This window comes from Pongo abelii, chromosome 5 (genome assembly GCF_028885655.2).
Source record: "Pongo abelii isolate AG06213 chromosome 5, NHGRI_mPonAbe1-v2.0_pri, whole genome shotgun sequence".
Taxonomy (NCBI): domain Eukaryota; kingdom Metazoa; phylum Chordata; class Mammalia; order Primates; family Hominidae; genus Pongo; species Pongo abelii.
The window spans coordinates 147742878-147757329 of NC_071990.2; the positions used below are offsets into that span (position 1 = coordinate 147742878).

Sequence of the window (14452 nt, forward strand, 5' to 3'; positions counted from 1 at the left end):
CGTGTTAGTCAAGGTGGTGTCGATCTCCTGACCTCGTGATCCGCCCACCTCTGCCTCCCAAAGTGCTGGGATTACAGGTGTGAGCCACCGCGCCCAGCCTATCATTGTATCTTGAAATTAGATAACCTGCTTTGATTTCACATGTTCCCAGATGAAATTCTAGACTTTGGACTTTTGAGTTGGTGTTGGAATGAATTAAGACTTTGGGGTGATGGGATTGGAATGAAGGTATTTGTGAAGGACATGAGTTTTGGGGACCGTGGTGGAATGTTACTGTTTGAACATCCCCTCTGAAACTATGTTGAAACTTAATCCCCAATGTGGTAGTATTGAGAAGTAGAGCATTTAAGAGGTGATTAGATTAAAAGGGTCTGCCCTCATGAATAGATTAAGTCTGAGCTAGCATGTTAGCACACGAGCACACACAAATTACTCACCATGTGATGCCCTGTGCCAACTTTGGGACACTGAAGTGAGTCTCCACTGGTAAGGAGACTCTCACAAGATGCTCACCATAGACCTTGGACTTCTCAGACTCCATACGTTAAGAAATAAGTTCCTTTTCTTTATAAATTACCCAGTTTCTGGTATTATTTTATAAGCAACAGAAAACAGAGTAATACAGTCTTCATATTTGACCCTTCGTTGTTACCACATGGCTGCTACACCTCCAGGCTCAAGTCCATTTACTGGCTAAAAAAAGAAGAGACAAAAGGCTTAAGAAGCAGACCATCTGCCATCTGACTTTTTCAAAAATTTCCCAGAAGCTTCACTTGACAACTTCTGCTTAAATCTCATTGCCTGGAACTGGGTCACTTTGCTTCTCTGGCTACAAGGGCATCTGGGCAGCTAGGTGTTTTTGGCTATGCCCGTTCACTCCAAGCAAAAGTGAGTATTTTTTGTTAAAGAAGAGCAGAGGAATAGATAATGTATAGAAAACTACCAGAGTCTGAAACATAGAATGTGTTGTAGGTAAGTAATTAAGAGCCATATGCTTTAGAGTCAGGCACATCTGAATTCAAATCCCAGCTCTGACAGTATTTGGGCAAGTTACTTAAGTTCTCTAGTCCTCAGTTTCCTCTGTAGATGGAGAGAATTATGACAAATAAAGCGACGAAGTTGTGGTAAAGATGAAAGATGATAATTAAGACATAAGGTCTCCATAAATGCTAGTGTTCACATTATACCACCGTTTTAGGATCACAAGGCATTTGTGTTTCTTATCCTCCCTGGACAAAGTCCTACTTTAATTTCTTTTAACTTTAGTGAGACAGAAAATGTTCAGAATACCAAGACACAGAAGCTGGTGAAACAGGTTTTATGCAGCATTATTTCCTATTAAAAATAATTATTCTCTCTGCTTCTAGCCCTTTGCCTAAAGGGAAGTCCTCTATGAGCCAGCCATCCTGTCCTCAAGCTGAAGTGCTTTCTTGTGTTGGAGAAGAGGTGACTAGGCCTGCAGCCTAGCCCTTGTAGGAAATTTGCAACAGAGAGGGTGTCCTGAGTCCTGTATATTTTTTCTTAAGGCAGAGGCTCATAGATCAATAAATCTACATCTCCCAAACTCAGTCTCATTGAGTCTTCAACTTAAAAAAAGAAAGAAAGAAAAAGAAAAAAAGAAGACAAATTGCTTCTTTAGTAAATTAGGGCTCTCACATCAGATTTCAGGATTTCTATCAAGAAATCTGTATGTATTACACATGGTCTTTTAATCTAAGTATGTAGATATCACAGAAAGTGGCACATAGCCTATGGCCAACTTTACTTAAAGGCAGTCACTACAACATTAGTATTTCTTATTTCCTTTGGGAAGAAAAATTGTTATGTAGGCATTATGAGCGGTTCAATTCCCTTCTGGAAAAATTTCCCAAATACCCTGTAATAGCTGTGCTTGGCATGGCATTCAGTTTTCATCCCTATGTATTTTTATTTCAAACTTATTTATATTGACAAATTAATTCCTGATTATTGTAGAGAACTTAGAAACAAAAATATTAAAAATATAAAAACACAATTACATATAATTCTATCATCTAAATAAAACTATTGTTAACATTTTTATACTTGTTCTTTAAATTTTATATATGTAAATGTATTGATATATATTTTTAAAAATTGGATTTATATTTTGCATTCTATTTTAAAGCATGCTGGCACTTAAAAATATGACATAAATATTTTCCCTGACTTTGAGTACAATTTTATATCATCCTTGAAAATGTTTGCATGCATTATTTTTATAAATACATACCAACCTCATATTGTTGGACACAAATTGTTTTCTGTTTTTATTATTTCTAATATGTGCTGTGATAATTTTTGTGACTGAAACTTCGTGGAAAATGAAATTATTTTCTGAGTCAAAGGATATGAACATAATTTAACATACTTCATTGTATTGATATTACTATTACAAATTTTTTACCAAAAAGATGAGAAAAATGTATTACACCGTTAACATGAACTCTTGCCAACAGTGGATATTATCATTAAAAAGTATATATAGTTTTGTGTGAGCGTGTGTGTGTGTGTGTGTAATTTGGAGGTAATTTTTCTGAACTTGTTGTTGCTGTATACGACCTTCCTGTTTTTGATTATATACCAATACCACATAGGTAAGGATAGTGGATAGGTGAGATAGAATTTCTCCTGTGAACCTGTTTCTTGCATGTGGAAACCACAGTGGGAAATGCTGGGTTTTTTTCCAAGAATGATGACTCCTTTTGTATTTTTATACCACTTAGATTTTGCCTTCTCTTCTTTCTCCATTTCATAAATAGCTAACTGAAGTTAGAGAATCAATGAAGTGGGTCATTGTATGAAGCTCTAAAATGGATACAGTGAGGCATGAGTGTTTGTAACTTAAAGAAGACTCAATGACAGAGGCTGGACATAGATAAATGTAGACATTCAATACATCTTTAAACCTAAACACTAAAAGCCCCAAAATAAAAAAGAGAAGGACTTTCTTTGTGCAAGTGTGGCAGAAAAAAATATAGGGACAACCTGGACACAAGGTGACCGTGAGTGGACAGTGAAGCACTGCAGTAAAGAAACAATCATGAGCTTGGGTTTTATAAATAGGAACATGGGCATAGAGCTAAAGCTATTGGGTCAGTGCTAAAGCCTTATGTCCACTTTCAGATTCTACAGCTGTAGAAAGATGTGGAGAATATTCCCTGCACTTTTCTTTGTTCTGGGAAATTTAAAGTCATTATCACATATAACTTAATAATCATGATGAGTTTTTTGGATGTGCGTTATGACCTCCATTTTACACAAAAGGGACCAAAACTTAGAAAAGAAAATACTCTAGGGTTATCCAGATCTTTACTGAGGATGCAGGATTCAAACCAGGTTGATTTGCCTTTAAGTCTCATCCTCTCAATCATTTAGCTGTAAGGCACAATGAGAACACGATGCTGAGAACACAGTGAAGCAAGAGGACAAAGACTACTTGGCCTCTATGCTATTACCTAAAGAAAACACCCAATTTGTAGTAAATCTCCTTCTTCTACTTGGGTGCTATACTTTTGCCTGCCAAAGCTGGAACAGAGCTGAGGCTGGAAAATTGCTTGTAAGATTCTCTTGTTCTCTTTGATTGCCCTTTGTGAGGCAGTTCCTGCACTGACCTTGAATATAAATTTCCTTACATGCCACCACCTGGGAACACCAGGACAGGTGATGATTCACTCACCTCTGACTGACCAGACCCATCATGCTGACTGTGTTAGAGGACTCAGCAGATGTTTGGATGGAGGCAGGAAACCCATAACATTTTCTAGGTATTAAGTGGCAGAGAAGAACCAAACAAATTAAAAGGCTGCCAGGAAAAGTGAAAGTAATAGGGGTTGTTTCTCTGCTGGGGAAGAGAAATCTGAATTATGACTTCCAGAAGGACCACCTCCCCTCTCCCCAAAGAAGAATTTAAACCAGCTGATATTTGTCTGCACTGAGAATAAAGAGGAAACAAACAAATTTAGGTTTTATCATAAGAAATTTAGGTGAAAAAGAATTTCCTGATAGTTACAGATGTTGAGTATTAACAATAGTTTTCCAGAAGGGGCTGTGAAATCAATTTTATTCACAGAAATTCTTATTTTTGTTTTACCTTTTATTACTCATTTAAAAAAATTTATTTTTATTTTTGGATACATAATAGTTGCTCATATTTATGGGGTACATGTGATATTTTGTCACAGTCGTACGATGTGCAATGCTCAAATCTGGGTACTTGGGATATTCGTCACTTCAACCATTGATCATTTCTTTGTTGGAAAGATTCCAATTTTACTCTTCTAGTTATTTTAAAATATACAATAATTTTTGTTAACTATAGTCACCCTATTGTGCTACTAAATAGTAGATATTCATTTTATCTAGCTGTATTTTTGTATTCATTAACCAACCCCTCTTTATCTTCTCTCCCCACTACCACTCCCAGCCTCTTGTCACCATCCTTCTACTCTATCTCCATGAGATTTAACTTTTAACTCCCACAAATGAGTGAGAATATGCAATACTTGTTTTTGTATGCCTGGCTTATTTCAGTTAACATAATGTCCTCCAGTTCAATCCATGTTGTTGCAAATGACAGGTTTCACTTTTTATTGGCAGTATAATATTCCTGTATAAACACTCACACACACACACACACACACACATTACATTTTCTCTATCCATTCATCCCAGTGAAATTATACTTCAAATATGAAGGAGAAATAAAGACTTTCCCAGAAATATTTTTTAAATGGGACATTCTCTTGTTTGTCCAAGATGTCAAACAAAGTAGTTGGCAAAGTAGTTGGTTGATAGGTAGTGATCTGTAACCCAAGGGACCAGGCCAGGAATGGATTCATCATCACAGGAGAATGAGAGAGACTACATGAAATAACCCAGGAATTAAGAGTGTCTAGAGTATAAGATAGCAGATTCTCCAAAGGGAAACCATTTATTTTTTAGTGAAAGTGTACAAACAAATATCTACATATTTTCTCTATATGAATGTTTTTCCTGGTATAACCGATGTGTAAATATGCAGGAATGAGCAATGTTGAATACAGTTGTTTGACCAAGAAAGTATTTGAAGATGCACTGACAGGATTTGAACTAAGTGCTACATGATAGCTGAAATGTTACTTGAGCCACCAAATGGAGCTCAGATTGTTTCTTAAATATATCCTCAATATTTTGGGAGTGGAAAAAAAATCAATTTAAAGCCTAGTTTTCAGTGCCTACCTTTTTACCGTGATGGCAGTTCATACAGGTGATTATGAAATGCAACACAATCTATTTCATGGCTCAATGAAACTTAGTCACTAAGTCACTATAAATCAATTTTTCTGAATACGTTTCCATTTTTCCAGTTGGATAATTACGTCTGACTTTTCAAAATCATACATAGTTTAGAGAACTCAGAGTTGCAGCCGTTATTTTCTCTCCTGAGATCCCATTTTACCCCTATTTTCAGTGCCTATCTTAACTTTACCCTGGTATAAATAATCATGTCCACTTCTATTATTTTAAAATATTTTTATGATTATTCAAATAATAGGATTTCTTTGTAAGCTCCATGTGTTCTCCTTCATAAATATCCCATCAGTTCTGTTTAGAAGTTAGTTTTAGAGCATATCTTGATGTAACCTATCCTCTGTAAATATTGTTGTCACATAACTAAGATAAAAATTAAGATTTTTCAACACGTTAAATTGTATATGTTATGGACTTTGTCAGACGCTGCTCTTCCCTTTCTCTCTTACTCTCTAGGTTTTAGGCAGGATCTTAACAGTGATAAAGTCTGTTATAAAATCTTCTACAATGCAGCAATATATAGCACATTACCACGTTGCAATCTTGTAGTGTTATGCCAGAGGCCTCACTAAAGATCTTTAAACAGAGTGTCATTCTGTAAATCGTGAACCTTCTGCTCCAGTGGGTCTTCTCTACTCACTGCCTCTAAAAGTACCTCTTATGTATTCACATTCACTCCATTCACCCTGAACGCCAGTGCCTTGCTTGGCATCAGGCTCATTTTCCTTCTTACTTTTCTGGAGAGGTGTTCTCTGATTATCTCTACTCTCCCATCCTTAAATCTAGGATGATGGTAGATTTTATTTTTCATGTAGCATATATGGCTCAGTACTGCTGCTGTATTTTGTGTGCTTGTGTCATGCCTTCACACCTATACTGTAAGTCCATGGAGGAAGCAGTCAAAATGGTGGTTATGAGCAAGAACTTCCAATTAAGATCCTAGGTCCACCACCATGTCCCTTTGGGTGAGTTACTTAACTTCTTTGAGCTTCCACATCCTCACTTGTAAAAGAGGGGTTATAACTTCTATATGGAGTTATTATGATGACTAAATGAAATGCTTAGGTGTTTATCCCAGTGCCAGACTCATGGTAAATTTTCATCAAATTGAAGGGAGAATCAATGTCTAACCTTTCTTGGCAACTCTTAAAGGGCAGAGCACAGGGAATTTTTCAGGTTAAGAGTTCAATAAAATATTTGCTAATCCAAAGAAAATATGCAGCTCTCTACCAGCCCTGAGTGTTTACAATTACATAGCCTTTTTATTTCTTAAATGTTTTATTACAGGTCACTTTCTTATATATTCACAACTTTCTTTCAGAGCTACAGATACTAGACACAGAGAATTATCTAGATAAATTCTTCAAACCAGCGAAGGCAGGAAGATAATTGCAGTTGTCCTTGTCATGTCATTAGTTCTGTTTTTAGTAAATGAAAGTAATAGAATGTTAAGCTCAATGGGAGGTGGTTTCCTTTTCAGTTTGTATGCTCTTTGCATCTAACACTGTTATCAATACGATGCGTATAACAGGGTTGTTTTGAGAATCAGATAAGATAATGTGTACAAATACAATTTTTAAAGTAAAGGTTGATAAAAGTTCAAGTTCTTTCTACATTAGTGCTGCACTCATGGGAATTTATATGTAAGTTTGGAGCCTTTTAGGTATCATGAGAGAAATGGGGAATTGAAACATAGTCAAATGCAAAATACTCAGCTCTCTATCAATATGTATAGTTAAGAATTGCTGTTCAGATGAGAACACATGGACATATGCTGGGGAACAACACACACTAGGGCCTGTCATGGGAAGTGGTGCAGGGAGGGAGAGCATCTGGAAGAATAGATAGTGGATGCCGGGCTTACAAGGTGATGGGTTGATCTGTGCAGCAAACCACCAAGGAAGGTGTTTACCTATGTAAGAAACCTGCATATCCTGCACACGCACCCCTGAACTTAAAAGTTGAACAACAACAACAAAAAGAATTGTTCAAACAAGAACATATAAATAAAGAAATTGGGACAAACATTTCATGAAACCAGTTAACTCATCCAGACATTTTAGATTATGAAACATACATGTTTAATTGTTTTTTGCTACTAACAGAAATAAGAAGTAACCTAAGAATCAGGACAGAGCTGTTCCAGTTCTCATATCAATAAGCTTCGTGCCCATTGGTGAGATATTTCACCTCTCTGTGCCTCAGTTTCCTTGTCTGTAAGCTGATCTGTTTTTCTGAGTATGCCTAAGGGTCTTTATTAAGTTTAAAACACAAGGATTTTCTTATTCTAATGCAAAGAGTATTCTTGTTCATTTAACCTGCATGTGTTTTCAAAAAGGAGCAACATCTTTTTTTTATTGAAGTCCAAGGGTGGGCACCCTGCAGTAAACTCATTCTCCTTGTAACACAATCTTCTGACAGGCCGACAGTGACTTCTGCTGAGAGGGTCTGCTAGTGATGTCTATTTACCTTGCAGATTCCTGAACCTGCATTTATTGTGAGAAAGTGGCATCTGACCTCCTTCCTTGCGCCCTCTTCTGCAGATGAATTAGCCATTCGCTGGCCAGCTGTGTGTGGTTTTCTCCCTTGTAATCAGTCAATGCCTCTCTTTTGAGTCGTGACATGTTTCCACAGTCTTTGGAGCTGAGGATTTTGTGATGTGTTAATGCTTCTTTTGGGCTTCACTGGACTGAATTAGGTTACTGAAGATGGTTGAATTAAGAGAAAAATGCATTAATTTGATCATTTAATGTTATAAAAAAGGAAACAAGAAAGCTTCTTTTAAAAAATACAGGAACGTCTTATTAGATTTAATTACAATGCTCATGAAACTTTTACAGATGTTGACATTTAAGTCCCAAGTCCTTTCTGAATACTGTCATATTTTTACAATTATTTTCTTAAATAATTGCTGCATTTACCTGATATTTATCTTAAAAAATTTTGAAAGCTACTGCCAAAGTGTGAACCAAAATTTAGAACTGCTTTCACAAACAGTATATGTACTTATACCTTGCCAACACTGAATATTATTAATCTTTGAACTTCTAGCATTCTATTAGGTAAAAAAAATATATTTCATTTTAAAGGTACTCTATTGATAACAAATAATATTCAGTGATTTGTTTCATATGCCTGTTACCCACTTTTACTTATTTTGTTTAAATTGCTTTTGTTTATAACTTTTGCCCTTTTTCCATTGGGCTGATACAACAAATGCACCTTTGCTGTGCATTTAAGTATCTGGAACTATCATGAGTACATCACTGAAAAAGCCATAAGAATATTTTCTCGTGGAGATTACATTCTGGGGGAAAAAGAAAAATAAACAAAACAATCAGTAATATGTACAGTAATGCACCAGTAATGACATTTTGGGAAACAATGGGCCACCCAAAGATGATTGTGGTTCCACAATCATAATAAGATTATAATATGGTACTTTTACTGTACTTTCTCTATGTTTAGATACACAAATACTTACCGTTGTGTTACAGTTGCCTACAGTATTCAGTACAGTATCATGCTGTTCAGGTTTGTAGCCTAGGAGCAATAGGCTATTCGATATACCATGGGTGTATAGTAGGTTATGCCATCTATGTTTGTGGAAACACATTATAATGTTTGTACAATGACAAAATCGCCTAACAACATATTTCTCAGAACATATCCCTGTGGTAAAGTGTCACATGACTATATTGAGATAAAAGCATGGGGAATGACCAGGATTTACTTAGAGGTTGCTTTAAGCTAACTGATCAGGAAAGGCTTTTCAAAGGAGGTGATATTTCTTTCATGATATGACTGATAAGATCACCCAGTAGCAGAGCATCTTTTCAGGTGATGGAAATAGCATGCATGAGTTTGGGGTATTCCCCCAACAGAAAAAGAGAAAAGGCTCCTGGGATGAACCTTCCAATTTCTCCAACCTTGTCTCTTCTCACTTTCCCTCCCTCATCTTCTCCAGTCTTATGGAAGAGCCCATGCACAGCCTGGTAGTCAGGGAAAGGAGTTTCCATTTTATTCCAAGCATGTTGGAATGCAAATGTAGCTTTCTGTAAAGGAGTGACAAAATCGGATTTACACTTTAACAGATTACTCTGGTTGCTAGGTGTGAAATCAATCACTGAGAACAAGAATGGATGCAGGGAGGCCAATCAGGAGCCTATGGCACTTGTCTAGGTAAGAGCTAATATTTACTTGGTGTAGAGGATACTATACTTGGCCCACCCAGATTTCCTTTACCTGCTGTGTGTGCCAGTCTACTAGCTACCATGAAAGTAGGCTTCTATCGGCCAGGCACAGTGACTCATGCCTGTAATCCCAGCACTTTGGAAAGCTGAGGCAGGTTGATCATCTGAGGTCAGGAGTTCAAGACCAGCCTGGCCAATGTGGTGAAACCCCGTCTCTACTAAAAATACAAAAATTAGCCGGGTGTGGTGGCACATGCCTGTAGTCCCAGCTGCTCAGGAGGCTGAGACAGGAGAATTACTTGAACCCAGGAGGCAGAGGTTGCAGTGAGCCAAGATTGTGCCACTGCACTCCAGCCTGGGCGACCAAGAGTGAGACTCCGGCTCAAAAAAAAAAGAAAGTAGGCTTCTATCAGTCCCAGTTGCCTGCTTTCTGGGAGGCGGTACCTGGTCTTCCTTCTTGTAGACCTTAGCCAATGATTGACTGACAAGGGGATCCCTTGCCTGGAGGTGGGGTTAACTCTCTGGTATAATGTGCTCTAGCACTTTATTGTGTTGTCAGTCTGAAGCTATTCTTTAGCTTAAATGATGTTTCTGCTTAGCTGTTTCCTACTGTTCTTCCCTGCTTCTCTTTGTCTTCCCTTCCTCAATAACTTACTTGAAAAATAATCCTCATATTAGGCTCTGTTTTTAAATAACCTGACCTAAGACACAGTTTAGAGTGGCAGAGGCTGAAATAGAGGAAAGAGAAAGGATTAAGAATGTTCTAGAGATAAGGGCTACAGGAATGGTTCTGGAATGTGAGAAAAAGACAGAAATAAAAGTAGTTCTCAAATTTTGTTACTGCACAACTTGGTGGTTAATGGCATCATGTACTAATAGATGTCTGGAAGAAGTAGATTTGCAAAGTGGAGAAGGAAATAATTTTATTTCAAATATGTTAAAGTGTCTACAAATGGATACCATCAGGTAGGCAACTAAATAAACCAATCTTTTGATCCAAGGGGCAGTTCAGTCTGAAGATCTGTATTTGGGATTCAACAGTGGCATTCAAATATCATTTGAATGCATGTGACAGAGTAGGAGTACCTATGGTGAGAGTATAGATGAAAAAGACAAAATTTCTCAGGATTGAGTCCTGGTACGACAATTGGAGCAGAGAAAGAAAATCCAGCAAACATACTGAGGAGTGACCAGTGAAGTGAGGAAAACAGGAGAAGGCTGTATTACAGAAATAAATGAATAAAATGTTTCCAGGAGGGTATGGCCAACTGTTGAATGCAACTGGGTGGTTGATGAAGACAACAGACCACAAGATATGGAAACAGGGAGATTATTGCTGATCTTGACAAGAGAATATTTTGATAAGAGAAGATTCTGAGGTGATGGGTATGCCTATGTCCAAACTCATCAAGACGTATACATTAAATATGTACAGGTTTTGTATATCAATTAGATGTCAACTAAGACAAAGAGAAAAAAATGCTAAAAAGGAAAGAATAGAAGAAGCAAATACATTGACCTAGGCAACTATTGTTGCTATAAACAGGAGCAATGAATCAGTAACTCAAGAGGGACAATGAGGTCAGGGGTATTTTTCTTTTTGATTAACACTGATAGGAAGGAGAAATTGATTATCCAAGAGAGGGAACAACTGTAGGAGAAACTCCTTGAATAGACAAAAAGTGATGGGATCTAGTGTCCGTGAGCAGGAGTTGGCTCTAACCTAAAGTAGACACACTTCAAATTTACAACAGAAAGATTGATAGATAATATAAATGCCAGTGAAGAAATGTTTATAGATGTTGTAGTGGGAGGCAAAGCTAGTTTTTGATCGACTCTATGTTCTTATTGAAATATGAAATGATGACCAAACCGAAATGGGGAGTGGGAATGGTTTTGGTAGTTTGGAAATTTGAAGAGAGAAGAGTAAGGATGAAATAATTAATGAAATATTTAATATTTAATAATTAACAAAATAATTTCTTACTTCTGTAAGAAAATTTACTTACAGGGGTGATGTAGTATAATTTCCTTGTGCTATTGAATATCCCTTTTGGTATGTGTACTGATGAATTTTAAATAAAACCATTCAGCAAGGTTGTGTCTTTTTTAGCCATATTTAGGTGCTCAGGTGTAGACGTGGAATAGGCAGATGATTGGGTTTAACTAACATTAATGTCAGGAAAACATAAGAGAGTTAAGGAATTTGCAAGAAGCAATTAAGAGGTAGACTATGAAATCTAAGCTGGGCTAGGAAGGAAACAAGAGGAAGGATGGAAGGAAAAAATAGGAAGGTTAATGGATTTGAAATTTTGATGAGGTCGAAGAAGTGCTGTGGTAGGGGTAGTAGAATATATGAGTTTGTATGATGAGATGAGGTAGCAGAGACGGATGTTTGACATCCACATTCAGGGGTATTAGAAACATCTGTGATAACAAGGTCAAAAGTGTGACCCTGGAATGTGTGGGTTACAGGAAACATCAGTGGAAGTGGGGAGTTTGAGAAATCGTGAGGGCATGGTATCAGATGTATCATCCACATGCAAGTGAAAATCCCCAAACTTCGGGAGAGGAATAGAGACACAGAGCCTCATAAAATGGAGGCTAAAATCATCAGTGGAATAGAGAGACAGGGAACTTGTAAAGTGTGATATTTATCTCATTGATTTCTATGAGTTTTCAGTTTTTTGAAGTGTATTTTATTACAAGAATGCTATAAAAAAATCAAAATATAAGACACAAACCTCTCATAATCCCGTCACTTTGTCAGAGGATGGTGGATTTTGACAAAGCCCTATAGCTGTTTCTGGTCTACTGATCTCTGGCCTAGCCAGGTGTTCCATTTATTTTGCTTACTCATTCTTCGTGGAAACGTTGCAGGACTTTATGTCACCAAGAGCGTCTGCCTCTTAACCTGGCAGCCAGCTGAAGCAAGTCCTCAAATAAACAGAGCTTCTCTTCGTGCTCCTTTGACCTCCCTAGTCCAATGCACTGATCTCTCCTACGTGGTTAAAATCTGGGACAAGAACTATTAATAATGGTTGTAAAATAGGACAGCAATCCTTCATTTTATAAAACATGTCTCATTATACGTTCCCTAGCTCAGATCGTCTCTCATTATTTCCACAGAGTTGATTGTCTGGTTATATTTGATTACTCTCTTTAATCCATCCAGATCTTCCTTCAGTCTCAGTCATATTTACAAATTATTTGGCAAGTCCGTTCTCTCCATTCCTGTGACTAACAAGTTGTTATTCCATTGTGTAAGTAGTGTTATTGCCACAGTTGTCTTGAACATCTTCTGATTGTTTCTGGACAGGGAATTATGGGGAGAGCGGAATGGACGCTTTCAAAGAGCTGGCTGCCCAGGAAGGCCTCTGCATCGCCCATTCTGACAAAATCTACAGCAACGCTGGGGAGAAGAGCTTTGACCGACTCTTGCGCAAACTCCGAGAGAGGCTTCCCAAGGCCAGAGTGGTGGTCTGCTTCTGTGAAGGCATGACAGTGCGAGGACTCCTGAGCGCCATGCGGCGCCTTGGCGTCGTGGGCGAGTTCTCACTCATTGGAAGGTAAGTTTCTCTCTCTCTCTCTCTGTCTGTCTCTCTCTCTCACACACACACACATGCACACATACACTTTGAAACACATATGCTTGCTTTCACAAAACTAGACTTGCTAACTCCAAAGTGGGAGAGATGTGCAGTGCTGAGCTGAACATTAGTTTTGGATCTCACTGATAATGTGAATATTGGCATCTTCCTGCTAAACAACAGCAGAACAAGGCTCAGGAGGGAGGATTGGTTAAGCCCAGGAGTTTGAGGTTACAGTGAGCTGTGATTGGTGCCACTGCATTCTAGCCTTGGTGACAGAGTGAGACCTTAACTATATATATATATAAAAAAAAAAGGAAAGAAAAAAACAAGAGCACAGCAGCATATAACAAGATACTGATACTTTTTCAGAAAAAAAAAAAGATGGAAAGCTGTTTGGCAGAATATGTCTTGATCTGGAGAATTATTTGTTTCACTTGCTTTCTCCACACCCAAGCCGATGCTTACGTCTTCCTACCTCCTAAACATGAGCATCTTATTGAGATATCAGTGGATAAAGGACAGCAGTGAAAATGGAAAATATGTATTCAGATTTGAAATTTACAGAGTTGGCTAAAGACAAGTGAAGATATGCAACGGAACTGTAGAATTTTATAATACATCATCTTGTCACATTTCTGAGATAGCTCATTTTGATGCTTTCTGCATGTCATTTCTGGAATTGCTGGTGGTGGCTCCCAAAATTTCTGTTCTCTTTCTAAATCATGTGTACTTGTTTGGCAATAGATGGTCATCATCACTGGATTTTTCGTAGGGCTTTTGACCTAACAGATATCTTGTTTAATTTGCCAGCTTCTAATATTGCATAAATAACCTGCTCAATTTTCCCCAGGAACCTACTGAGTTCACCTGATCTTTACTGATCTTCAACCCTATCACACTCATCTTCTGAAGCTCTTTGTCTCTTCCCATCTCTTCTTCTGGGTACACGACAATCATATCACACCCATTAAAGAGCCTCAACCACTGATCTTCTTCTCTTGGAAGCTGGGTAGTACTGGTGTGGACATGCTCACTGGACCTTTCCCTTCTGTCCTTGTGTTTATAATAATGACTGCAATTCTAGTAATACTAACTTTGCCATCACCTGGAATTAGAGGTATAAGACACTTCAGGGACTTTTTAAAAGAAAATAGGATAGAAATACAAATAAATGAATAAAGAAACAGAGATACTCTCCAAGCATGAGGAGGTGTGGAGCCAAGGTCAAATTGTAATTCATGATTAAGATAATTATTCAATATGGGCAAAATTGGCACACTGGCACACAGAGTCAACTTGGCGTCTTCAACATGGTGCAGTTTTTGGAAGCCAATAAAATGTTCATAAGGAAGCAGG

The 14452-nt window shown here is 37.6% G+C and overlaps 1 protein-coding gene across 3 annotated transcripts in view; it reads left to right on the top strand.

Moving 5' to 3' along the window:
• GRM1 (glutamate metabotropic receptor 1) overlaps positions 1 to 14452 on the top strand; it is a 420592-nt gene that overhangs the window by 125507 nt on the left and 280633 nt on the right. For all 3 annotated transcript variants that reach the window (XM_024248538.3, XM_024248540.3, XM_054558275.2), the window contains exon 3: positions 12823 to 13072. In XM_024248538.3, coding sequence (XP_024104306.2) covers positions 12823 to 13072 — 250 coding nt within the window. The remainder of the gene's footprint in view (positions 1 to 12822; positions 13073 to 14452) is intronic.